Here is a 26,247-nt window from a genome sequence, read left to right as displayed (position 1 = left end):
CCTTCTAGCCTGAGGCATACTGCCAAATCTCTATCCAACACTGAATTGAAAGGATTTAAAAACCAAAAAAAAACACCAAACAAAAAACCCCAAATCCTCCCCCCCCCCCGCCAAAAAAAATGTTTTGAGATACTCAAGCTTTTATAGGGAAAATAATTTTGGATAGGGAGGTGAAATAATTCTGTTGCTTGTTCTTTTTAAATTTGTGAAGACAAAACTCTCATCGTTGATCCTGTATCCTTCAGAGATGGCAGTGTCAATTCCAATGTCCAGAACAGTGGCCAATTCAAACGTCATCTTTCCTTCACTGGGTTTATACAACCAGCGGTTCCCAACACTGTGTTAACTTTTCTTCGCTGACTGTGTTGACAACAACATGGTCACAGTCATACTGAGTGCCTCCTGTAGAGAGAAATGTCAAAGAGGGGAGGTTATCTTTGAAATAAGAGACAAAAACTCTAGGTTTCAGAAAAGTTCTGTAAGAGCTGGTGTAGACAATTTCTCTTCAACCACAACTCTGAGAAGACAAACATATTTTCATCACTGCCTGCTTTTGAAATTTATTTTGAAACAGTTTTTGAATTAACCAGGATCAGTTTGCCTTTTTCTCTCCACCCCTTTAGCAATTCAGTTTCTCAGCTTTTTCAGCCTAGATGGAAAAGGAAAGAAACTGCAGTACAGTCAGGTGCAGCTCCTTGAAGACTATCACTTCCTAAAAGTCACGTTTAACTATTCAGTTTTCCTGCAACAATTGTCAATTGTCACTTGGCTCTAAAAACAGAGTGAAGATGTTTATATGATGACGTAAGTCCTTCTGCTAACAGACAATACACACGTGACCAAGTCAGAGACAAGGTCTGGCACTCATTTACTCCTTGCCATTATAATCTTTTATTTTGACCAGATGAATCACAATTCATCCTGCACAATGTATCACCCAATGTTCAGCTTTTCCCATTGGCAGCTGAATGTATCTGAATGCAAAATAGAAACATTTCTTAGAAGAGCCTAATCTACTTATGCAGTACAATGCCAAATATGTTGTCATAGAAGAGCACCATTAATATTCTAACTTAAGAAACCGGGAAGCAAAGACACATTTGACTAGAGCTGAAAGTCAGAATTCATGTTTTTTTCCCCTCAGATCTAGTATGTACTGCAGAAATGTAGGACACATGCATTTCCTGCACTACAACACACCTGCAAAGCAGGTGGTATTCCCACTGGAAGTAGCCATCTGTGCCAACCATTTATACAAAGCACCAGGACACTCCCATGGACACTATCTTTTTGTTCTGTACCCCCATTGCCTCTGTACCCCCCTCCCTGACTGAGCAAAAGACAAGCCTGGCAGCTGAAAGCTTATGATGAGTCTAACATACTGAGGTATGTGGCTAAAGTTATTTTTTGTAGCTCAGTTATCATTGTGAGTGCAAAAATTGTTTTTAAGTGGTGTCTGATAGAATGTAAACATGTTAAGATGGGAAAAGATGGGATTTTTTTTTCCAGTGGATAGAGAGACTATTTACTTCGATAACATGGTGCTCTGGACAAGGTTTTGTGCTATGCCAGTTTATCCACAAGGTGGCATTGGCAACTGCACAGTTACACAACTGCATTCATTTACTGAGGAATTCTTTAACGCACAATTTGTGGTCTGGAATGGATTGGCAAGAGTTGGCAGAAACAGGCAATGTTCTTACTAGGCTTTCTCAAATAAAAGCTAAATGTACTGTACAGATTTACTTTGTTTTAAAGCTAAGAGTGCATCAATACTCACACGACCAGGTCTATCCATTGTAAAGTTCTTCAATTATAAATGCAGAATACATAAATGCTTTTAAAAGGATTAACTGAAGAAAAGGCAATGCAGTAGTATTTCTGCTTGTTTGGAACAGTGATGTGGTCACAGCACCAAGCCTGATTGAGTCCAAGAAGCTTTTGGACAATACTCTCAGGCACATGGTGTGACTCTTGGGGTGTGCCTTGCAGGCCAGGAGTTGGACTTTGATGATCCTTATAGGTCCCATCCAGCTCAGGACATTCTATGATTCCATGTGTTCAGCCCTGTTTAGTTCTAAAGGGCTGGCTGTTGACTGTGCTATTTCTCTGGTTGGTTTGGGTTTTTTTGGAGGATAGTGGTCATTGTAATTGACATAATTAATGTCACAGCATCAATTTAAAATCAATTTTAAAACAGCTAAAAATACTAATAGAATAGAACAGATACAGAAAATGTTTACTCCCTTCACCCAAAAAAAGCAGTCATGTAAGAACATCTGATTATGCTAATTCTGCTAATCATTCAATTTTCTGCTTTTTTAGACCTTCTGTAAAGCTCTGAAAATGAAGTTCAGAAACAGCATCTACACAAATCAAATTACTATGCCAAAGGTGACTCCAAAATACACATCAAGTGCTCACAGACCCCAGGCTGCTATAGCAGAATCTCACGCTTGCCATATAGGCATAGCCATTAAGAAACAAAAGAACCCCAGCTTTTTGTATCTAATTACATCAGTATACAAGCCTGTCTCTGATTTCCTAATATCCTTTGGCTACTGCATCTACAACTACTATGTAAGAAAATTTGCACTTAGAGAAATCAAAGTTAATGAAAAGTTAGGCTGTTCTTGCTTCACCATTTTAAATATTCATATTCACATTGCCCAAAAATTAACTGAGGCTATCTACAGCGAGTGGACACTGAGAATACAAGATAAGCAAGTACTGTGGGTTACTAAATTGTATTTAGGAGAAATGAAATTAAGTCTTAGGGCCTGTATAATTCAGGAGGTCAAACTAGCTGATCGGGTCTTTTTTGCTTCTAGATTAAAGCAACTAAAGCACCATCCTTAATTTATAGGCACGTTTAGTGTGTATCCCACTGCAAATACCATGTAATTAAGACCCAATGTAATGAGATAACATTTGCTTACCTTTGATATCTAAAACCAGCTTGGGTTTCATCTTGCTATAAATTCTGCCATCGGGACTAATATGCCAATATTGTTTGTCTTCATTCCGCTCAAATGACAGACCGAGTTTAGAGCCAGGAGTTATAAGATTTCCAACAATTGTCAAGCAGCAATCCTCTGCCATCTGTGTCATCAGAAAGGCAACAGCAATTACTCATAATGGCTTTACTTCTACTGCCCACTGTTTTTTTTATCCAATTAGAGAGATATCAGCAGGTGAGAATAGAATTTAGGAATGACTTTCCCTCCAGGAATCCATTTTTGCCCCAAACTCAAGACACGTCCTTCTCTTGATCCTGTTTATGTTTATGCTGACACTCTCTACTACAGGGGAACATTAAAATAACTATGCTGTATCAGATCAAGAGGAACAATTAGCACCTGTCTATAGTAGTGGCCAATAACTGAAGATTACATTGATACCATGGAAGATTACATTGATGGCACTCTTGTATGAAGTATGTTCCTGGTTATCTCTTCCAGGCTACAGCAATTGCCAGCCCAGAGACTTTTCCATGCATCCTAGAATCTTTAATGCTTATTTTCTTCCTGTGTGCAAATTTATTACTCACTACCCACCAAGATCAGAGTAACCCTTTAATGTGAACACCCTCTTGTATTTTAACCCTTCCATACTGTGGCAAGCAGTTCCAAATCCTAAGTATCATTATTTTAAAAATATATATGAATTAAAAATATTTTGATATGCAACTAGTTTTATTAGATGCGCTCCTCATCCCTGGATTATTTTAAAGGATGTGTTGTCTATGCTATGTTTGCAGAGACTTCAAGCACATCATCCCTCAAAGTGTACCCTATGTAGGCTAAAATGTCCTCACTATTTTGTCTCTTCCTTGCACAGAGGCTCTCCATTTCCTCTGAACATATTTTTTTCCCCAACATCTCTAGTTTTGCAGTAACCTTTTCTTAAAGGGGACATAACTGCACAGTATCAAGTGTGTGAATTTCACAGGGTATCACAGTAATATTAGCTTCTTTGTTCTGCACTCTTTTCCTAGTTACTTGTATTACTTAATTCCAAACATCTGCAAATGTCTTCTTGGTTAAAAAAAGAGCTGGCAAAAATGAAGCTTATTTCAAAAGAATGTGAAGGCTGTACTATTAAGTAACAGTTAATTTTTCTAGATAAACTGTGATTTTCAGTAGATCACCATAAACTGCACCTTTTAACTACTGAATGCACTTCTGTGGCAGATTGAACACTCATCTGTCATTGTTGAAATGGCCCTAAATTATTTTAAAAGTACTTTTGAAAACACTTTTTCTTGAAAAAGTTATACTTCTGACTGTCATAACCTAGAATTAAAGAAAGTTGATTTGGTTGTGAAGTTCTCACTTGTATCTGAAGCATTCTCTAGTGGGACAAGGAAAACTCTGAGCTTAGACATTAGGTTCACTAGGCCAGAACTTCACCTGTCTCCATGAAACTCATGAAGAATAAGGAGACCAGCATTCATATCTGTTGCTGAAAGAAGAGCAGAATGACTTTCATATCTTGCTTACTGGTTATCCCACATACTTAAAACAGCCCTTCCTTGAAAACCCCAGGCACAGCTCAAGGTCACATCTCATGACTCAGTCACAGAGATGACCCAAGCTTACAGGAAGGTGCAGGTTCTTCCATGACCTGTGTCCGCCTCCATGCAGGTAGTTACCCAGCCAGGAGCTCAGTTTTCTTTGTAATATGTGGTAAAACCCAATTTCTGGTTTGTGCAAAATGGATTTACTACCATTCACCAGAAAGACGGCAGAGCTCTCCAAGAGTTCAGTCACTTAAGATCAATGTTGCCAGCTTGCACTCTGCACTAAGCAACCTGAATGCTATACAGCACAAGCTGAGTATTTTCTGTGCACAGTAAAACTGCTTTATGAGATACAGAAAAAGGGCAAAAACCAGGAGCATTTATCCAAAGCCATATAATACCACTGTCTCAATATGAAAACTTGTTGACAGGTTTGAGAAGCACCATCAAAACAGAAGTCTTTTGTATGTCATATTAAAGCTTTTAGCTTACTTTGCATCATTTTGCTGTCTGCATAAATCCCTTTTACAACTGCATGTGTCCTGTAAACATGTCCGAACAATGCCTTAGCTTATTAACAGTAAGATTCTTCCCTCCAGCATAGATGACATAGTTATAAATGGCTCCTTTGAAGTTATACAATCCTATAGAAAAAGTTCACATGATTCTTTGCAGTCAAGCTGTTTAACAGTATTAAAGTAACTTAATTTTCTTTTGGCTGGCATCCCTACTGAAGACTGTTCATGCTTAAACATTATATGAACTGTGCATACCTCTGCTCACCTCAATGACAATTTGCACATGATTAGTTTTATGGACTGTGAGAAACATAGGGCTTCATTTGGAAACTTGTACAGAAGAAAGGAAAAAGGACGGATTTGACAAATACAGGGAATAACCAGGAAAGAAACAAAAAACCCCAAAACAAAAACAAAAAAACCCCACCCCTAAATCGCTCAAAACAATGGGATTTTATCTTTAAGCTTGCTTAAATGCAGAAGAGGATATTGTCCTAGGATGACTTCATGATGTTTATATTTTTAACTGTCTGTTTTCTCCCAAATTTGCTCTAAACTGGTACAAATACCAACCTACATTACACTAATTGTCCTACTGCAAGGTATGCATAGTTCAAAATATTATCAGGAAGGGTCTCCCTTGCTTTGATACTTTTGCAATACTTTCTCTCAAAATTTCAATTATATCAAAAAAAGTATCATACAACTAGTTTGTATCACCTGAAAAAACCAGAGTTGATTAAAATAAAACAAAATAAAACAATATCCACAAAAACCAACTCCCTACAGAAAGATTACATTATAGTTGAAACAGATTAAGGCTATAAAATAAATGAAGATGCTGCAGTAGGAATTAAATTCATAAAACCCTACTAATGGAGAGGAAAAGAGAAAATGCACAAATTCAAACCTTACCCGACACCTTATGAATCCATCCTGATAAACCCAGATTTGATCATCTGAGTCTGCATCTTCTGCAACCTGTATTCTGAGAAGATTCAAATTATCTAGGTTGCCATCAGCTGACATGAATTTTCCTGTTTCCTTGTTTCGAAGCCTGAAGTACACACGTTTCTGCACAAAACAAAAGAACTCTCTAACCACAATCTCAGCAGAGAATACATCCTGCTCTGAGTTAACTTCAGAGTAGTTACTGTCAGTGCTGAACCCCAAACTTCCCTCTTTCTTTCTGAAAGCTTAACTTTTTAATTTGAGAATGTAATTCAGCAGCCCATAAACATCTGGACAGGACAAGCTGTGAGAACTCACCACTCTGCATGGAGAGTTTTAGGCTTTCCTATGCACTGAATCAGCACACAGTGGAAAGAAAAAAATTTTTAATTCAGAGCAGAACTAACTTCTCTCTGCTAATTCCATTCCATATATGCTCTTAGCTTTCATTAAGGGGGCACTTGTGTGGCCTCTTACACATGAACACTTCTGTTCAGACAAGCTCTCAGCAGGGCAGTCAAAATGCATTTTTCCTAATTCTGCTTAAGGCAATGCAAAGACAAAGCTATGACAGCAAGCAAATTAAGCTGGTTGCAGGTACAAGTAACCTATGAATTAGAAAAAGATGTTTTTCCAATGAAATATGGCTCAGCAAAAACCTCAAATGTTAAAGCTCCCAGGACTGCTGCACCACTGGACAAGATCACATGGAACAAAATATTATACATATTTATAGAACAAAACATATTTATAAAACAAAATAAAGAGGGCATGACAAGAATAAATTTTGCATTAGATTTGCAAATTATTCTGCCAAGTAATAAACAGGGAGGGACTTTTCCTCTTAAATCAACACAAAATCACTACTAACTGAAGTATCTTTTTTTTTTACCAATTTTCTTCTTGTTCCATAAATAATGCAGATAGTACAGACAGCATGCCAGCAACCAGTCTGACTGCTAGTTATGAAACAACTTAAAATCATTTATATATAGCAGTTACAGACATTATTTATTAATCCTTAATTAATCCCTATATGTTGTCTTCTGTGCTTTGGTTTAAAGGATGCTTAATTAGCAGTTTAAGCTGTGTAACTGCAAAGCCATGTAGCATGTTGAAACAGCTTTTATTACACGCAAAACTCTGGATTTCTTTACACAACTGCCAATGCTGAAGTTTGTCACATGCCTGTGACAAGGCTGTAACGCTCCTTACAACTGCATAATATCTCCCCAGCCCCATGACAAGATATAAATTAGTGCTTGACATGTCATGTCAAAGCCCACTCACCTGCAGTAAAGGTCTCAGAGAACCTATCTGACAAAAGCCACTGGCTTTATACCAATCTGGAATTTCATTTGGTGTTAGCAACATCTGACGGCCCCTGTAATTACTGTGTTCATAAATTATCCATCTATGAGGAGAAAAAATAAGACAATGTTTTAACTGCCAAATTCTGCTTTGGAATCAATAAATGAGTTTAATAGAAATCTGTCCCACAACATAGTAGTGTTTAGCTTTGGAAAGCCAATTACCTTCTTTGTAACAAGCCTTAAAAAATAATAAAGTAACATTCTGATTTAGGTCAGCCACACTGAGATGGGTACACAGGAGTTCTAATTTTAGAGCCCTATTATTTAAAAATTACAAGCTGAATGAAGCAAAGCATTTTCTCGGGAGAACCCAACTTTTAAATACCATTTGTTTTCAGGAGGCACTGTGACTCCTCAAGGAGCATAGATCTATATGCTGTAAATGTTACATTGCTGCAGGTGCAGAACCAGCTGGTTTGTGTATCTGAATTTGGACAGGCCTGGTTCACATGACAAAGAACTACTATGGATGAAGACTGGAACAAGAAAATGCTGGAAAGTGCGACAGGGTGAAGTTCTCTTGGGTATTTTGATAGAGGTTCTATTTCATAACATCTCTCTTCTTTCCAAATACCTGCAAGGGGGGTGGGGAAGAGACAGAGCAAGACTGCATATAGAAAAAACTTGTTTAGCATTCCCTAACATGTATCCAACTATGTTTAAAATCACAGATTCAGTGTAATCTGTCAGAACTCAACTTCTGATTCTCCATTATTGGCACAGCCAGTGAATTATGTCTGGGCTTCAAAATAGGCTGCCATACAGTGCAATTTCTAGAGTTTTCTCACAGTGATGTGCTGGGACTGTCTGGTAGCCATGGGGGGTTTGAGTACATGAACACTCAATATGCTCGTTTTCAGGTTACCTCCCTCCTCTGACTGATTTGTCACCAGACTGCTCCATCCAGAACCAAACTCACTTTAGTTTTGGTGCTTTTTCACTGCCTAATACTCATCTAACCCCAGGAATTATAAATGGAGGTCTCTTAGCAAAGGAAGAGAAGATGAAACCCTTTTCAATAAGGGAGGAAGCAGGGGCAAGGAAGCTGTAAACCCTGAATTTTGACACATTTCAGCAGCTGACACTGCTATAATGAAATCCAAATTTTCATATCATCTTCTATGTTTCCGGTGACCCACCAAAAAAAACCCCTCAGATATATTCATTGGACAGGAAACATACACAATTCACAATTACCTGGAATCATGATATTGGCAAAGAAGTAACTTGATGTTTGACTTCATGTTATGGACAGTGAGAATCAACTATATTGTGGTTATGGTGAAAGATGCTGAAGCCTTTGGAGGCTTCACAATACAAACATGTATCTTTTCTTACAACCCTTGTTTCAAAGTTCAGTTCAGTGTGCTAAGGAAACTCTTTGACCAGCTTATGCTGATGGGGAAAGTGATTTACTCTAAAGATTGGCTTATAAGCTATCCACTTGAGGGCAGTCTTAAGCTACCCAACAGCATCTCTCTAGCACACACCTTGGAAATTTACCTCTTCAAAAGAACACATTTAAATGCAAAGCAACAGTAACATGGACCTATCATTAAAACAAACAAAAACAAAAACAAAAAAAACCCCACCAAACCCAAATGACAAAAACAACCAAAACTGGGGGCAAGTATCTTAGAGGTAGAGGTTAACAACAGGGAAAAAACCAAGTAGAGAATTTAACAGATCTGCTGGAATCCTAGGATATAGGACAGTAAATTTTAAAAGCACTTTAAAAATGCTTCCAAACAGCTTTTAAACTTCGTGACAGATGATTTTTTACATAGGTAAAAAAGGTATCTTTAGAGAATACAAATGCTTAAAAACATCTACCAAATCTAACTGCTAGATTCTCATGCAATTCCTGAAGTAAAGGGACTATTACTACTAACACCAAAAGAGGCAAGCTTATGGTCTGATTGTACCTGTGTCCATAGCAGAGGTTATAGGATGACCATGAAGACTTATTAAAAACATTTTGAAGTTATAACACAGATCACAAACCAAATGATTTTTTTACAACTGAGACCTAAACCAAGAGCAGAGAAGTTGGTTTTAAGATGCCATCCAAGCTGATTTTTATAATATGGCATGAGAGAACACATGAGTTTCCCTGAGAGCTTTATTCAAATTGATTTCAACTCCTAGCAAAGGACATGAGTCAGTGATAATATATTGTTGAGACAGGATATGAAAATCCTCTGTAAGATGAAATGGCATTAATGCACTACACACATTATGATATTCTAATTTTACATTCTGTGGTTCCATTACACCTGTAAAGTCGAGTACTTAATTCTAAAGAATCAAAAGGTGATTTTAAACTTACATGCCGCCAAGGACTTGAATTGAAGCTATTCGAGGATTGTATCCCAGGAACTGAAGATTTAAGATTTCTGTACTGAACTCGATTTTCTTTCCTTGGAAACCCGTCTTTTCAAAAAGAGCTATGCAGGGCTCAGACAGCTCCTGCAAAAGGAAGATAAGTGCTTTTGTAGGATGTTGGAATTCCAGATGGTGACTGTGAAGATCAGTACGCCTTTTGTTTCAGAGGTTTTCTTCTGAATTGTTTAAGATCAAAAACCCTGGATGTTTCTGCTCTTCGACTCTCTAATTAAACTTGAAAAGTCATAAAAAACCCTTATACAAAACACACAAGGGATCTGCTTGCATGGAATATAAAGCTTCCTTATCTTCAGGCACAAAGACCTCTGTGGCTGGTTCTTGCACAATACCTAAATATGTTTTAAAATTCATTTTAATCAATGCCATATCTCTCTTCCATTGCACTAACCCCCACTCGTGGGAATTTTCATACAAAGAGCTGAACAGACAGTAGGATAATACTGATTTCTACAGCTTCAAATTATGACAGCCTTGTCAGCACTGCTTATCACTTACTGCATTAATTTTTAACTTTTACAGTAGGTTACGGCAACTTCAATCTCTGACTAGACAAAAGATTCAAGATTCATACTACTGAGGTAAAAATTCACGACAAGTGAAAACTGTAACATCCGAATTGCTGCGGGGAGATCATTCTTCTCCTTCTCTGTTAAAATGCTTCTGGTGCCAGAGGGATTCTGCCCACATGAACCTCTCTACAACACTGAATCCGATTTGAAGGTCTTCTGGAAAAGGAACTTTGAACTCTTTTCTGTGGGGCAAGGTATCTGTGGTGGACTGAAAATGACCTGTCATAATGAAGGCCTTCCTGTGGAAGCTGGGAGGTAGGGTTTGAAATTCCCCAGGGTAAAGTCAATTAAGCCTGAGTGTCCTGGTACTACAGTGTACACTCATAGACAGAAATGACACTGCCACTCCCTTTCTCACAAATCTTCCAGCCAACGACTGCATAAATCCAACGCCAGAGCCAGAAGAGCTCCTTCCTTCTGGCATGTGTTCAGCGCACTCACACATCAACGGGATCGGGAACGCCTGACATGACGCAAAATCTCGACAGGCTCCCATCCGGCCTCAGGCATGGAAACAGGCCCTCCAAGGCAGAGCTGGCTCCATGCATGCGTGGCAGCTCATATATGCATGCTTCCATGGGAATTTATTGGGTAAGACCTCCCATCTACCCATTTCTAACAGTGCCTAAATTCCTCTTTAATCTTCCTTTAGATGTTTAAGGGCTCAGATGACAGCGTCGCATGAGCGTCACCACTACCTTCACAGCGGTCCAGCTTATCATAGAGCAGCTGAGCTCTGCTTCCTGATGGCACACATGCTGCTAGGCTGTGGAAAATTCTGGGAGAGGCCTTTTCCCTTTACTCCAAAATCAGAGGATGCCCAGCCCTGCCATGAAAGCCAACACCATGGGTTTGCCTCATTGTCATGCACCACCATGGGTAAAGAGCCCAATGGGACCAGTCTCACTGTGATGATGTCCCAGTGCCTCTGAACTCTAAGCCCTTCTACAGACTGGCACCTGCCCTCTGAGACATGCAGCTTCTCAGACAACAGCCTTTCAGCCTCATGCAATGCTTTAGAAATAATCTTGCAAAGAAAACAGAAACAGAAAAGAAAATCCTCCAATTTTCTGCCACACCTTACATTTGGCTTTTCTTTTTTTTTTTTGATTCAGCAGCAACACTGTTATATAAACCAGTGACAAGTGCAAGGTCAGCTCATGAATTTTCTGTCAGTTCTTCCCATGTACTACACTGTACCAAGCTGGTGTTCCTGCAGATCTCCATTTAGTTATTCCACAGAGTTTCTCATTACAGATGACTGTTCAAGTATAAACCACATTCACAGCTGTTTTTTATAGTATGCTCAGGAAGAAGAACATGTGTCAAATTCAAATGGAAAAATGCTATTTTCTATCGGCAGCACAACCATGTGGAGCATGCAAAGCAAGCACAACCAAAACACTTGAGCTTATAAAGAGCCCTTAATATAGTTTCATAAGTTCCCTTATTTTAAAAAGCCCTTTTAGCTTTCACTTATAAGTGTATCAACTATCCCTTTAATTTCAGCTTTTTTATGGTCCCTTAAAAAATCATCCCTTCAAAAGGGTTGTTTAACTAGATAAATACAGTAACATGACATTAAAATAGCAAAGGTGTTTCTTGTATAGAAATGTAGTGAAAAATCCTGAGGAAAGTTATAGAAATGGCAGATGGTAGGGAGGAATAAAGATTGGCACTGCCAAAATACAGTCCCAAAACATGTCTGACAGGTGAAACCAGGAGCTAAAATAATAAGGCTCAAGCTTTAGGAAAATCATGAAAAATAAACAATGTAAGTAGTAAGACAGAATTAAACATTCTTTTTATTCTAGTTTGCTAATAAACCAATGAGCAAAGTAACCCATTCTCCTCTTCTCTGCAGCTAGGGAGCCTCTGAAGAAGGAAGCAGCAGCACATGATTTGCAGACAGATGCAGCTCTGTGCTGCTGTCTGAAGTGTGATAAAATGTAGGGCTAGAACAAGTTTCACAAGTGTAAAGAACTTAAGCACAGAACTGGCATTTCTGTTTTAACACATCAGTCTCTGTCACAAATAGTAAAGCTGATCCTTCCAGCTTGAAACAAGCATTTTAAACCCAGGAACTACTGAAATGAAACAAGCATTTTAAAGCCAGGAACTGTTGAAATGTATCTTAATTCATGGCAATCACCCACCAAGCTTGGCTAGAAACAATTCTATTGTTTTAATAAGATCTGTCTACTAGACAGCCCAAGAGTTCAGAAGGCAGACCTACTTGCTGCAGTTGTTTGTTTACAGAGTACATCGAAATTCTCCAGAGCCCTGAAAGAGGATGACACATTTTAGCTCTACTTCATCAACTGCTACACCACTGACAGGTTACCAAAATTACAGTGGAGTGCTATAAAGTTGCCAAATTCAAAGAGGAGATTCAAGAGTGAACTCCTCCTTTTTTAAAACGAGTACCATCTCCTCATGTTGCTGTAAGTTCCTGGAATCTTGACCACATTTTGCTAGTAATTACTTTGATCTTAAAAGATACTTGCAGATTCCATAAGTGATCCATCATAATCATTGGTTATAAGCTTGAGCAAACTCATTCCTGGCCACTGATGAGTTACAAAATATGTAAATGTAGTTTAGTTTGTATCCACCACACACAACAACACGGCCTGATTTTGCCAAATAGCACTGGGTGTTGCTTTACCTTATCTAGAAGGGTGCATTATTTTGTGATTAACTCAAATTCCATTGTCCTGATGATGACAACAGTGTCTTATAATTACATGTATTTCATGCAAAGTAGCTTAATTAGGCCTGCTTTTTAAATATGCATCAAGAACAAGGTCCACGGTACAGATATTTCTTCACACCGTCCTACCACCTTCTCAATCCGTTCTAAGTGGTCTCTCCTACCAGGAAACAGACTTGACTCTTTACAGAAGTTCTTTTATAAGCTGTTATTAAGAACAGGTATCCCAGGCAGTTGCTTCTGTAATGTCTTCTCCTTTACAAAAACAGCACAGAGGTCAAGAAAACCTGACTAACTGCAGCTAGGACATTTAACTGCTACTGCACAGAAAAAAACCCAAACCAAAACAAACAAACCAACCCCTCCTCTGTTGTATGTGTGCCCTAGAATTTTACTGCTGCAAAAAAAAGGTATCATCACTGTCCTTATCTTTGCAGTATTTCAAATAGGTTTTACTTACAATATTTATGATCCGTAAAGATTTTAGAACTGCTTGGGGTGAACAACCCATTGCTGTCAGATCAGGATAGATCCCTTCTTCCAACACATACTGGTTACCAGCGAATTCCTCCTGGTCATACACTATGCAGCTGCAGAAAGAAGGAGAAGAATTTCCCTCTTAAGACATCTGTGCCAGTAAAATGCAGATGCATTATTTACAAGGTTTTGTCCTGAAAGATTAATGTGCAAATGGCAAAGCACTGTTCTCTCTAAGTCCCCATATATGAAACCACCTCATGTGTTAGAAAGCTGGTTGCTTTTCTGAAACTTCTACCATTTTAGTGATTTTGCATTATTCATTCAATATAACTTACCTGCCATCTAAAATTTTTGAAGACTTCACAGCAAATGAATCAATACATCTTGTGTTTTTTTCAAATATTTGGCAGTTACCCTTGAATTCAGGCTCTGAAAATAACTGGACCTTTAAAAATTATAAACATATTTAAGGAAATTAATTCTTCTACCTTCAATTACATCTCTACCATGAATTCTATAATTACATAAAAATATACTTATAATAGCCAGACTTCCTTGGTTACCTATGTTTGTCATCTCTTCAGTGTTAGAATCCTTGCTCAAGAGAGCAAGATAACAACTCCAAAAATTACTTCTAGCTGTAAATCACTTAGTGACATAAAAAATAATTAAAACAACAATAACAAGTATAGCTTCTTGGTTTATCTGCTGGGAAAGATGTTCAAATTCCCAAAGAGTGGCCAGAATAGGCACACCTTTATTAAAAGGCTGTAAAAAAGTTTTCTTTTATATTATCAATCTGCTTAATCTCCAAAATGCATACTCTTCACAGTAAATGAAAACTCCCTGCCTCTCAGAATACTAATGGTGTATAATCCTGGCAAAGGACTCAGACAGCATGCCATATATTCCCAGGGTAGGTAGGCTTTATGAGCCTGTTACAGCTACAGACCCAGTCTCGTGTTGGTTCTTTCTCTGCTCTGAGGATAAGAGAGGATACATCCCCCAGAGTGTTTTTCCCTTATTAAAAAATAAAAAATTCTAAGCAGCAAACTTGCTAATTTGGCTGGAGCATAATTAGCCATGATCACACAAAAGTCATTCACCTTACAACACGCCTACCAGCTTTATTCACTCTTAATAGCGATAGGAGTGTGGGCAGGTACAGCATTCTCCAAAGAGGAGCGCGCTGATGATGGATGCAGTCTGTTTGCTGCAAGCCACTACTTCTTGGTTTCCTTAAGACAAGGTCTTCTTTAGGATAGGGTCTTAATAGGCATATAATGTAAAGATGCAAATAATTTTTCATGCACACAGCTGAAAATAAGCAGCCTTGAGATTTTTATTCCCCATAGTTTATGCATTATCCCTATGCAGGAGATTCCACTGAAGCGTGCTAGTAATCAGGAGGAGCAAACCAGGACAGCTAAGAATTGTCTCCTTAGTTTTTTGGGCCGTGATACACTCACTACTTTGACTGAAAAGAAAATAAAAATAACAATAACTTTGTACAGGGACAAACCTGAAAACTTGAAAAGGTTCAGAAATTAAGGTTGAAAAAAGCTGCCCATTAGCCTCACTGTCAAAACTATGTATTAGTACTTGACAAAGAAGACAATCCAATGTAGAAATATATAACTCACTGAACAGACAAGTTCTCCCTGCCATTTCCTTCCCTTATGTTATTGACAAAGATGGCATCAACTTTTAAGCACAACTCAGCAGTATTTGTGAGTGAACAACTCCCTTCAAGTGCAACCACCACTAGTAAAACTTTTAACCAAAGAAATATGTTCACAAGGAATTAAGTCAGCTATACCAAGAGCAACATCTATCCTGTAGTGCCCTCAGCAAAACATCATCTCGGTTGTAGAGCCCTCATCTCAGCAACAGACTCCAGGTCCTGCACCTCTGCATAGAGGGCTGCAGGCTCCAACTCTATAAAACAATCACTGATACCCCAAAACACCTCACTCGCTGAACCAAGACATTGCCAGTGCCCTAAGTTCTGATGGCAATTGTGTATCAAATCCCACCTTCCTTGGGTCTTAATGTGCCTTACTCCAGAGGTTTGGAAAGTAGCCTTCCTCCACCTGCAGTCTTCATTCTTTGACTAGTCAGCCATCTATGCAAATACTTGAGTGTTCCCCTGGACAAACAGCCACTTCTTTATTTACATGTTACAGACACTACATAGTATGTTTCATGAGCTTAGAGAAGTATCTTACCTTGACTTTACCCCTTTCGCTTCCAACAATATCCTGCAAAAGTTTTGAGGGAAAGAAGGGAAAAAATATTTTCAACAGTGATAAAACATCATACAAAATTTACTATTAATTATCATTTAAATAATATAAATAAACTGAATTTGATAGAAAAAGTAGAATTCCAAATATTTCAGCATAACTTGCAAAACAAGTAGAAAATTAGCCCCTTACCATAACAATGGGTTGAACTGAAGATATTTTGCAATTCTTTCCTCCCCATGCCTCAATACTGGGATACAGCCCTTTAGCCAGTATATACTGCTCCCCTGTAAACTCAGGATTCTCATAAGCCACCCATCTAAAAGAGAAAGAAGAAGAGAGTGGTTGGTAGAAGTCACACTTCTATTCCAATATACAGATGTGTACATTCATTACTCTCTTAATGTAAGAACAAATAAAAAGTTTCAGAAGTGCTAAATTGTGATGCTGTTAAAACCCTAAACAAACCAGTGTATCTGATAGTGCAAACCCTATGCAAATTTTACTACCTTCTTGCACTATGTTGATACAAATCAGAGTGAATTAGCTAAAGCAAAGCACAAGTTCAGACATATCATCTGCCACATATCCTAAAAGTTATCTCCAGTAACAGTATTCCAAGATACTTTAGAATTCTATTATTGTACCAAGGTCAAGTTCTTCTCTAAAAAAAAAAGGCAACCAAAACACCAGACAGAGATCAGAATACAGCTTTTCCAACAAACTAACTTTCAGAGTAATCTGAGCAGTAAATGCAGCAATACTGACTTTTAATGTTGCCTGTAGCTATGCCTCAGTTGTGTTTAAGCACATACACACCCCAACAGGATGCTGAGCTGCAACAACAGGCTAAGCAGAGGAGACTGTTCCCTGCTAGGAATCAGAGAGAGCAAGAAGAATATCCTTGAAAACTAAGCACTAACACCACCACAAATTTGACCAGATCAATCTATTTAAATGCAAAGCTGTTATTGTAACCACTCAGGTGGATCTCGTGCTTGACATAGGCCACAAACTCAGAGACCGGCATCAAGACTTCTGTCTCAGTCAGAATATGTCTTTTTGAAAGACTTTCAACTTTTGACATGATACACACTTTAAGTACTGGAAAAGCAACCAAATCATTACATATATCTCTCTGATGTCCAATTACCCTGCAGTCTTTAGGTCCAATCTTAAATATCTGCTATCAGTTAGTCTTGCTAAGAATAGTATACTACATTTGATAAATCTTCTATTACAGTATTCTCCTGACCCTGGTTCCATACTGCAAGCCCAAACAGAGCACTTCTTGCATCTATACTACATTTGATTTTGTGATAACCTGCAGAATTTGACTTGCTTTTCACTGCTATACTTTCCAAACTTTCCCATACTTATAACTCTCTTTTATCTGTTTGTTTGTTGGTTTGGTTTTTTTTGAGTGCCCTTATGACATCAGACCACAGTAGCAGCTGCATTTTGTTCATTATGCAGAAATCAGGACATCTTGCTGGTTCCTGATTCTACAAGAAAAACTTCTACTCAGAGTCAACCTGCTTATAATTTTAGCCAAGGTAGCGCATAATGAGTATCCGTTAGGTTATGCCAAAATCCACTTTCAATTGGCTCAGAAACTTACTGAGTTTCTACACTAACAAAAATTTCATATCGCAAAGCAGTAAAATGATACAGATCTTACAATCTGCAGGGGAAGATAACTCTCAACATCAAGATTCTCCATTAATTTATGTGTCGATCAATTGGATTCTACTAAGCTGCAGTTTTATTCCAGGTACAAATGCCAGTCTCTGCAGATACAAGAAGTGGGATAACCTCAAACTGAAATAAAGGTGCATCAACATGTATGTGCCAAGAGTATGAACTTTGTTTTATTTGTCCATGGCAAACATTCAAACAGTGAATCACAGACATCACTATTCAAGTCTCTTGGTTTGCCTCAGATATAATCAATTATTCCAACTTGTTACACACTAATTACTTACGGCATATTTCAAGGTCCATTTCAAAATCACCTCAGAGTAATTCATCAAAGAGACATTGGTATGTACAATAAATTGAGCAGAGTTCAAATGTCTCAGGTGTGTCTATACCTGTATATCGCTTATAGCAAAAGCAGTGAAAATGAGGTTTCCTTAAACAATTTCTTCAGCAGGCATTCATTAGATTTTTCAGTGCTCCAGTGCCAGGATACAGTAGTTTTACTCAATTGACATCTATGCAAACAAGTGTTTCTGCACAAAATGAACTGTAAGTCATGCCAGCAGCCTCCTAACAACCCCTCGATAGCAGGTTTTTAGTTCCCCCCATCTAAAAGCCTGAATGCAGAAGTAATCAACAAATCTCACTTGCACATGTTTACATTTAAATAAATGGGATTTAAATAATTAAGTGCCACTCTTCTATGCAAGTCAGCCCATGCAGACAGTTCCTAGAGTCAGGGCTTAGTGGTGAAATACTTGTGCTTCTCCACTTCATTCAGAAGCCCATATAAGCTGCTGAAAGTAGTAATAACATCATCAAGGACAGGCGGCTGAATTCAGTACCAGCTAAACCTGCCAGACCTCAAGATTATCCCTAGGAAGGAGCACTGCCTTAATCCAACTTTTGACTTCACAGAAAGGCCTGGAGAGCAAGATATTGCCTCCACAGCTGAGCAAGAGAGACAGATTCCAGCTGCCAGGCACAACAAAAACTGAAGTGCTGCTCTGCAGCATGGCAGCAACCATCCTGCCCCACAGGGAGCGAGCCCTCCTAGCACAACAGATTTTGTAACCTTCAGATGCACAAACTGCCTTTGTGAGGCTGAGCAACAGCTCTATCCCAGGCTGCTGGCAGGAGGGCGCTGGAGACCTTTCCGCCTGGGCACCATCCATGCCCCTGAAGCCAGAAGCAGCATAAAGTTTTGATTATGTATTGTTAGTACTATTACACACAGAGAATCTTTCTCCAAAAACCTCTACATATGACATCTAGGAAGTGCAGCTCCAAACAGGGTCTGAAAGTACAGCCAAGAAAATAATCCAGACATGGGTAGCTCACCAAAAATCAGATTTGCCCTCAGTTAGCCCAGGATTCACCTTGTCTGACTTTAGGAAGAGGTCAGAAAGTGCCAAACTGGCACTTGCAGATTTGTACAATAATTAACAGACAGAATGAGGTAATAAAATTCTACTTATAGGAGAGAGAAAATGGGTTCATCATGCTCCTTTGTGACTGTGATTCTTAGTATCCCAGGGACCTGCAAGCTTTAATTTTATGACTTCTTTAAAGATTTTTTTCTGAACATCAGTTCAGATATACAGAGAAGTTAAAGCTTTGTTTGAAGTGTTCTCCAGTGGGATAACCAAGGGTACTTGCCCTTTTCAGCTCCCAGTGAAGGTTTGTTCTTGTACTTTGTGTCTCCAGTTTCACTCATGTTACCTTCCGGAGTGCATCTAGGTTAACTTTACTACCTCCTGGTTTCTGTATGTGAACCACTCATTACCTAATTATTTCCTTAATATCACTCACTATCCATACATACTCTAGCAGGAACCCAATCTACATTGTGGATTCAGGACTTGAAAACTAGGGGAAAACCAGTCTGATAACACAACCACAGTAAACAGATGACTACATAAAATAAATCCGGGAAAATTCTTCCAGCAAGTTCAAAGGGAATCAATGAAAAGACAAGAGCTTCTTCAGAAGTTCTGGCAAAAGTTTGGTGTGTTTATGGATAAAGAAAAGGCACATTTCAAACATGCAGTTCCTGTGATTTTGATCACTGTTAAATAAAAGCTTGAAGAAGTTTCTAAGCAGAGGGGAAACCAAACTATACAACACTTGATTTTAGTACTTGCTTGAACTTGTATAGGGTGTTACCTGTTGCTAGTAAATAGTTCCATTTTCCGCCACTTCAAATTCTGCCAGTTTAGAAGTAAAGTTCAAACCCTACTTAAAAGAAGAAAGGCCCCTCCTATTTTCAGGCAGCCTGGATTGCTTTCTCCCACCCTAATGGCAGAAAAATAATTTTTGAATTTTACCTTTGGCCAGTCTCCAAAAAACACTCAAGAGCAAAACCTTTTAATTTTTAAAGAAGTACATTTTCATTTTTCAAGAAGTCAATCCTCATCTCCTTAGGATATGTTTTTCAGGATGTCTTTGCTAAATCCATTGTAAAGACATGAAAATATTGCTGGGAAACATGTTTAGAAACACTTAGAAATTTGGATATTTTATTGCAGCTAGTGCTGAATTACCCCAAAATTGAACAGTCACCCCCCAAATGCAGAGCTGGGCTGTCTCCAGCAATAGAGTTCAGAGCTGCAGTTGAGCTCAGAAATTGTTCTGTAGTATCTGTGCATTGTAGTGTCAGGCTTTCTGTTATTTGATATACCCTTTAAATTACAGAGCAATCAAATTAAATATGTGGGAAATACAGATCATCTGTTATCTTATTGCTCTGACTGCTTACCCCAGATACCTGTACTTGAAAAATTGCAATGAAAGGTTGAAGGCTTCTTAGATTTTTGACTTATTTTAATTAAGTGTTTTCAATATAATACCAGAAAGCTTACTTCAAAATATTATGACAAGCCTTTATTGAATCTGTCACAGTTCACTATGTCATCATCTGCATTACAACCTAAACAGCTCAGGAAATTGCTCAATGGATTATTCATTGCCCTCTGACAGATTTCTTGGAAGGAAAGATATAAAAAAATCTTCTACCTGAACAGACGGTTAACACTTAAAATAAAGCATTGTACTGCCAAACATGACTTCACATAGATCATTCAAGCTTTCTGGCACTTTAACATTTAGTAAGATCACCACAAAACCCCCAAACACTCACAACTTCTCTGGAAACAGAGGGGTTGTACAAGACTCAAGAGCTGAGTGCTAGCCACCTGTTATGAGCAATGCATCTGAATTTTTAAAAGCTTATTGCTACAAATTACATCTTTTGGAGTCTACAAGGTGAAATTACAGAAATGATAGCAGAGTCTCTAGTACAAGTGCTGTTCATAAAGACTTCTAGCCACCTCTGCCATCAGAGTGTTAAAGTCACTCTTAATTACTAGAATACTCAAACTCATGTATGATTCCTATCTCAGATGCAACAGACATGTTTACTAGAACAACTACATGAAGCGCATGATAGGTAACCCACAATTTGTTTCCCAACCTTCAGAGACGACTCTTTCCCAGGAATCTCTCTTGCATATTACAGAAGACAAAAGAGCATAGTGGCTTCAAAGGTCACTAGGCAGAAAAAAACCTGCTGTCACACCATATTCATATACAAATTAAAAGCATTCCTCTGGAATGCACCGAGCTTGATTCTGCAACCTTTATCCAGACAAAACTTGCAGAGATATAGCACAGATAACCCAAGGAAAGATTTTGGGTGTGGCTGGGTAAGGCAGAGCTTCCAGCAAGTCACCTGCATGCATACCAGGCAGGGAGACAGACTGTACATCTCATGCTCTTTTGGTTCTGTTAATTTAGTTAATTTTGTGTGCTTGCAGCCATGATTTCTAATACTTGTCTGCATTTCCAAAATACTTTGATACAGTCTGCAAGGCTGTGAAACTTAATCTGCAGTTGATGGACTTGACTAATTAAACAGCAAAGTCTAGCAGCTGATCAACTGCATGTGATAGCACTCGTGGCACTAAGAGGTGGTTTGTTAATGGCCAGGGCTAATACACACTCTTGGGAACCCTATGTTTAACAAAACCCCAAACAAACAATAAAAACCAACACCACAGCACTAAACCACTATTAAACCTACATGATTCACTGCAAAAGCAATGTTGATTTTCAGAACAGTTACTCTGCCTAGTATCAGAAGGTATTAGTGAGCATAGTGAAAGTTATCTCTACTTAAAACACAAGAGCAAGGAATCTACCTCTGGTCAAATGCAAGAAGCCTGGAAATTAGTTTCAAAAGTGGAAATTACTTCCATAACAATTTTGCTGTTGAAATGCTTCAAACAAATGCAACCGGAAGAACAAGCTATTTCTTCCTCTCTTGATGAAATCTCATGTTCTCATACTCTATGTATCAGAAAGTCAGGGCTTCCTGGGACTATCTTATCTTATTGTAAAAAGAAAGACGATTTACGGTATATTCACCAAAACTTTACTCTTCACATTCTGTGGTCAAGGGCAGAAAATTTTATCTGAAGACTCCACATAGAAGTCAGAGTCCTGAAAAACATCTGCAAACGCCATCAATTTCTATAAAGACCAGCATATCTAAAATGAAGGAGTGAATAAAAATATCACTTACATGCCACTTAGCACATTTATAGACTGTGTCCTCAGCCCATATCCAGTGTCTTTCAAATTGGAAATGATACCTAACACGTTGATATTGGAACCCTTTGATCCAAAGTCTTTTTCACTGTACATTATCATATGGGAGCCTGTGAAGTCCTGTTAAAACAAAGAGGAGCACCATAAGGAAAGTGCCACATCACATCTCCGAGCACTCAGGAGAGGCCTACTAGGTGTTCTTGGAACTTACACCAACAATTGGTCGCAGGGACTGCACCTCCTCATCGTAGCCGCCCCAGTCCGTCCAATCCCGATACGCTCCTTCTTCCAGCAGGTACTGATGGCCTTCAAACCCAGGCTTCTCGTAAGCAACCCAACTGAACAACAACAACAACAACAGAGTCTACATGTGAAACTCCACAAGTCCCACTCCATGTTTTCATGGAGCAGATATAGATATGTAATATTTATTCTTTTCCTGTTAATATTTTCAAATTTAACCGTGGTGTATACCTCAACCCAAAAATTACAAAATCAAAATAAACAGGGACTGGATTTGTCAACTGCAACTTCCAGTCTATGGAGTTACTGCTTCAGCTGAAGGGTAAATGCAACTTTTCCACACTTACACTCCTCCCAGTACTTTCACAGATCCCACTGATGTAAGTGGAAGTCTTGTCTTGTCTTCTGATTCCTTGTCATCAAGCATAAAGACCTCTGATTCTATTTCCACATGTCTTCCTTCAAAGAAAGGCTTCTCATAAACAACTACCTGGAATATAAATGAAGTAAAAGAAAAATTGCAGGGAGGATGATGAATTCTGACAACAGACAGTTTCTTTAGAATGGGCAGATAGAGGGAGAATGCAAAATGATGAAACCAACTAGTGGGATTTCTCTCTCCTCTACAAGAGGCCTTTCCACTAGAGATGCAATGTGAGGGCTTGAGCATTGATTACCCATCCGCATAGTCTGGACTGCTGTTAATACTGTCATTTATGCATATGATGGATGCAGAAATGTAACAGAAGTTGTGTTTTTGCAATGTGGTCACATACAAAAGGACTACAGTAAAGCAACAGTAGCTGGTATCCAATCAAAGCATACTTATCTACCCATGTGTAGTTCATGTGCTGTAAAACAGCTTTGGACAATCAACACACACTGACTTTTACCTTTGGCTCCCCACTGAATTCAACTTTCCGACCACCCTGTTAAAAGGAAAAAAAAAGAAGAAAAAATTAAGCTGGTCATGACTTAGACCACTTGTAGATATCTCTAAGAGTCATCAATTCTTTGCAAAAAGTCAGGACTAAGATGAAATAATCCTTAAAGAGTGCAAGTGAAAATAAATGGCAGATTAAGGGTAGAGATGGATGAAATCAGATATTTTAAGTTCAAGAATTTTATAGACTAAAAATCTTAGTTTTTAAAAAAGAATTAGTTTTTTTAAGTCTTGAAAAATCTAATCACCTTATTACATTATTTCTAACACATAAACATAGGTCATTTAACTTCTAAGTAATAGCAGTAGTTTACCATTTTCAAGGGTCTCATGGACCTAATGTAGGCCTCCTTCTTCTCCCAGAATAATAAATTAGGATATTCACCAGGCTCCAACATTAAAGGGACTCCCTGGAAACCAGGTTCTTCATAAAGAAGCCATCTAAAAGTAGAGGGGTGGAGGGACAAAAGTAAGACATAAAATCCCCAGAACATTTCTGAACAGTAAAGAACAATATGATTACTTTAGGAATATGATCATTGTTCCCTTTAAAGGAAGATTCCAAGCTAATATAAACTGGCCCAAATTGATATAGTTCATTGCAGACACATAGCTCCAAGAAACAAGCAACGTGCTTTAGTTTTATTACTGTGTGTAGCTAAATGTTTGATACATTGTGTGCCTTGTATTCACACCACTCAGTAAATCCTTGGCTTGTGACTGGTCACACATGGTACTTCCAAGGGCTCAGCACTGGGGTAAATTCTGTTCAATACCTTAATATTAATGATTTGGATGAGGGGATTTGAGTGGTCTCTCAGCTGTTTTGCAGATGACAAGAAGTTGGGTGGGAGAAGTTGCGTGATCTGCTGAAGGGGATCTGGATCAATGGGCCAAGGCCAATGGCATGAGGTTCAATACGGGAAAGTGCCAGGTCACAACATTCCCAAGCAGTGCTTCAGGACTGGGGAAGAGTGGTTGAAAAGCTGCTTGGCAGAAAAATACCTAGGGGTGCTGGTCAACAGCAGTTATACTTAAGCCAATGTGTGCCCAGGTGGCCAAGAAGGCCAATGGCATCTTGGTCTGTATCAGCAACAGTGTGCTCAGCAGGACCAAGGCAGGGACTGTCCCCCTGTACTCAACACTGGTGATGCCACACCTCAAATCCTGTGTTTCAGGATCAGTTTTTGGCCCCTCACTACACGAAGGACATTGAGGGACTGGATCATGCCTAGAAGGGGACGGGTCTGGAGGGGAAAGGGGAAAGGTCTGGAGCACAAGTCTAATAAGAATGGCTGAGGGAGCTGGAGGTGCTCAGCCTGGAAAGAATGAGACGCTGGGGAAACCTCACTGCTCCTTACAACTGCCTTGAAAGGAGGTTGTAGGCAGGTAGTGATTGGACAAGAGGAAGTGGCCTCAAGCTGCACCTGTGGAGGTTTAGACTGGATACTAGGAAAAAATAACTCACTGAAAGAGTTGTCAATCACTGTAACAGGCTGCTCAGGGGAGTGGTGGAGTCACAATCCCTGTAGGTATTTAAAAGATGTGCAGTAGTGGTGCTTAGGGACATGGCTTAGTGGAGGACTTGGCAGTTTGGGGTTAATGGTGGTACTGGATGATCTTATAAGGCCTTTTCCATTCTAAAGGATTCTATGACTAACTTCACTGCAAGAACTGACACACATGGAAGAACAAGGAGAGAGTACAGTCAGAAGATAAAGGCGCATTGACTCATTTTTGTTGGCAGCTTTTAACAAACAGCAATTAAGCATGAACACTGGGAAACTTTAAGATGATACAACCACACCCACATGGCAAGGTGACTCAGAATCAGAGCCTCCCTCACCTGCCAACACAGTGAACTATGTCATGCCTGTAAACTAAAGGCAAAAAAACCCCTAACCCTGCAACATGCAAACAAGCAGCAGCCAGCTGCAGAATTTCTCATGGAAGTGACTTCTTTCTACACTGGACTAATAAACAGATATCCGAGAAAGACAGTTGAAAAATAGTATATTTCACTTCCTAGGGAAAATATTATTCTGCTTTCCTTCAGGGATACAAATGCAAGAGATATTAAGACAGCAAGAGTTCATGTGGATTTAGTAAAACAATGCTGTTACATTAATGCAAAATAAAGACAACCCAGATGTGCACAGGCTCTGCATCCTTCCAAAAAACCCAGTAATTTTACAGATAGCTTTTCAGTGAGACAGAAATAAAGACGAGACATCCATGAAGGGAATTAACAATCACCCTGCAAATACCATATCTGATTTCCTTAGTCTTGCGAGACATGTAATTTGGATTGAGGTTGCAGTTCACCAGAAATAACTTCCTGTCAGAGAACCAACTTCTTGGACATCTTCAAATTTGCCTACATACCAAAATGCTTCATTTTTTCCACAAATCAAGGTGTAAATATTTACTCAGATAAAACACCCTTTGCCTAAGAACAAAAATGAATGTATATCATGTGGTAGATTTAAAACATTTTTGCCTTACGTATTTCTATAAAAAGTGATATGTAACACCTGCCTTCAGCTGGGCAGTTTTTGATAGACTATTTGCTGCAAGGCAAGTGCTATCAGTGTCCAAACATAAGAGCTAACAAGCAAGGTCTGTACACCTTGTAAGAAGTTCTGCAGGATGACTGGAAGTGGCTCCAGTCTCACTTTTTCTGAAAGAAGCCTCTCTCTCTCTTCTGCATACTTTTCCCTGTACTACTTTGAAGCATGCTTTCCATGATGATTTACTAGTTTGTTTATTAAGCCACGAAAACTAATACTGGTACAGAACCTGGATTGTTCCTTAGAGTTCTCCTTTCTCATAAAAGCTTGCCTGGTTCACAGTATTACCTTCCTAACTCAGATGGCCAGATATTTTCAGACGACATAACATCTTTGTATTACACATCACCATAAAAGTCCACATCAAAATGCACTGTGAAATACAACAATGTCACATATGGACT

General features: G+C 38.8%; 1 protein-coding gene across 1 annotated transcript in view; it reads right to left on the bottom strand.

Annotated features, from left to right (window-relative positions):
* Nucleotides 1–278: 278 nt before the first annotated feature.
* The window catches only part of CRYBG1 (crystallin beta-gamma domain containing 1), a gene marked incomplete at its 5' end in the record, with an annotated part of 63,176 nt that continues 37,207 nt past the window's right edge, over nucleotides 279–26,247 (bottom strand). The window contains 14 exons of the mRNA XM_084203572.1: nucleotides 279–402; nucleotides 2,940–3,102; nucleotides 5,956–6,114; nucleotides 7,282–7,405; nucleotides 9,694–9,833; nucleotides 13,513–13,642; nucleotides 13,868–13,977; nucleotides 15,761–15,793; nucleotides 15,971–16,097; nucleotides 22,062–22,207; nucleotides 22,299–22,425; nucleotides 22,678–22,820; nucleotides 23,224–23,259; nucleotides 23,588–23,714. Of these exons, the coding sequence (XP_084059698.1) occupies nucleotides 314–402; nucleotides 2,940–3,102; nucleotides 5,956–6,114; nucleotides 7,282–7,405; nucleotides 9,694–9,833; nucleotides 13,513–13,642; nucleotides 13,868–13,977; nucleotides 15,761–15,793; nucleotides 15,971–16,097; nucleotides 22,062–22,207; nucleotides 22,299–22,425; nucleotides 22,678–22,820; nucleotides 23,224–23,259; nucleotides 23,588–23,714 (1,654 nt within the window). The 3' untranslated portion in view covers nucleotides 279–313. The remainder of the gene's footprint in view (nucleotides 403–2,939; nucleotides 3,103–5,955; nucleotides 6,115–7,281; nucleotides 7,406–9,693; nucleotides 9,834–13,512; nucleotides 13,643–13,867; nucleotides 13,978–15,760; nucleotides 15,794–15,970; nucleotides 16,098–22,061; nucleotides 22,208–22,298; nucleotides 22,426–22,677; nucleotides 22,821–23,223; nucleotides 23,260–23,587; nucleotides 23,715–26,247) is intronic.

The sequence above is a fragment of the Fringilla coelebs genome (assembly GCF_963513975.1).
Source record: "Fringilla coelebs genome assembly, chromosome: 3".
Taxonomy (NCBI): Eukaryota; Metazoa; Chordata; class Aves; order Passeriformes; family Fringillidae; genus Fringilla; species Fringilla coelebs.
The sequence above is the reverse complement of the archived record's forward strand: the minus strand, read 5'-3'. Positions and strand labels throughout refer to the sequence as shown.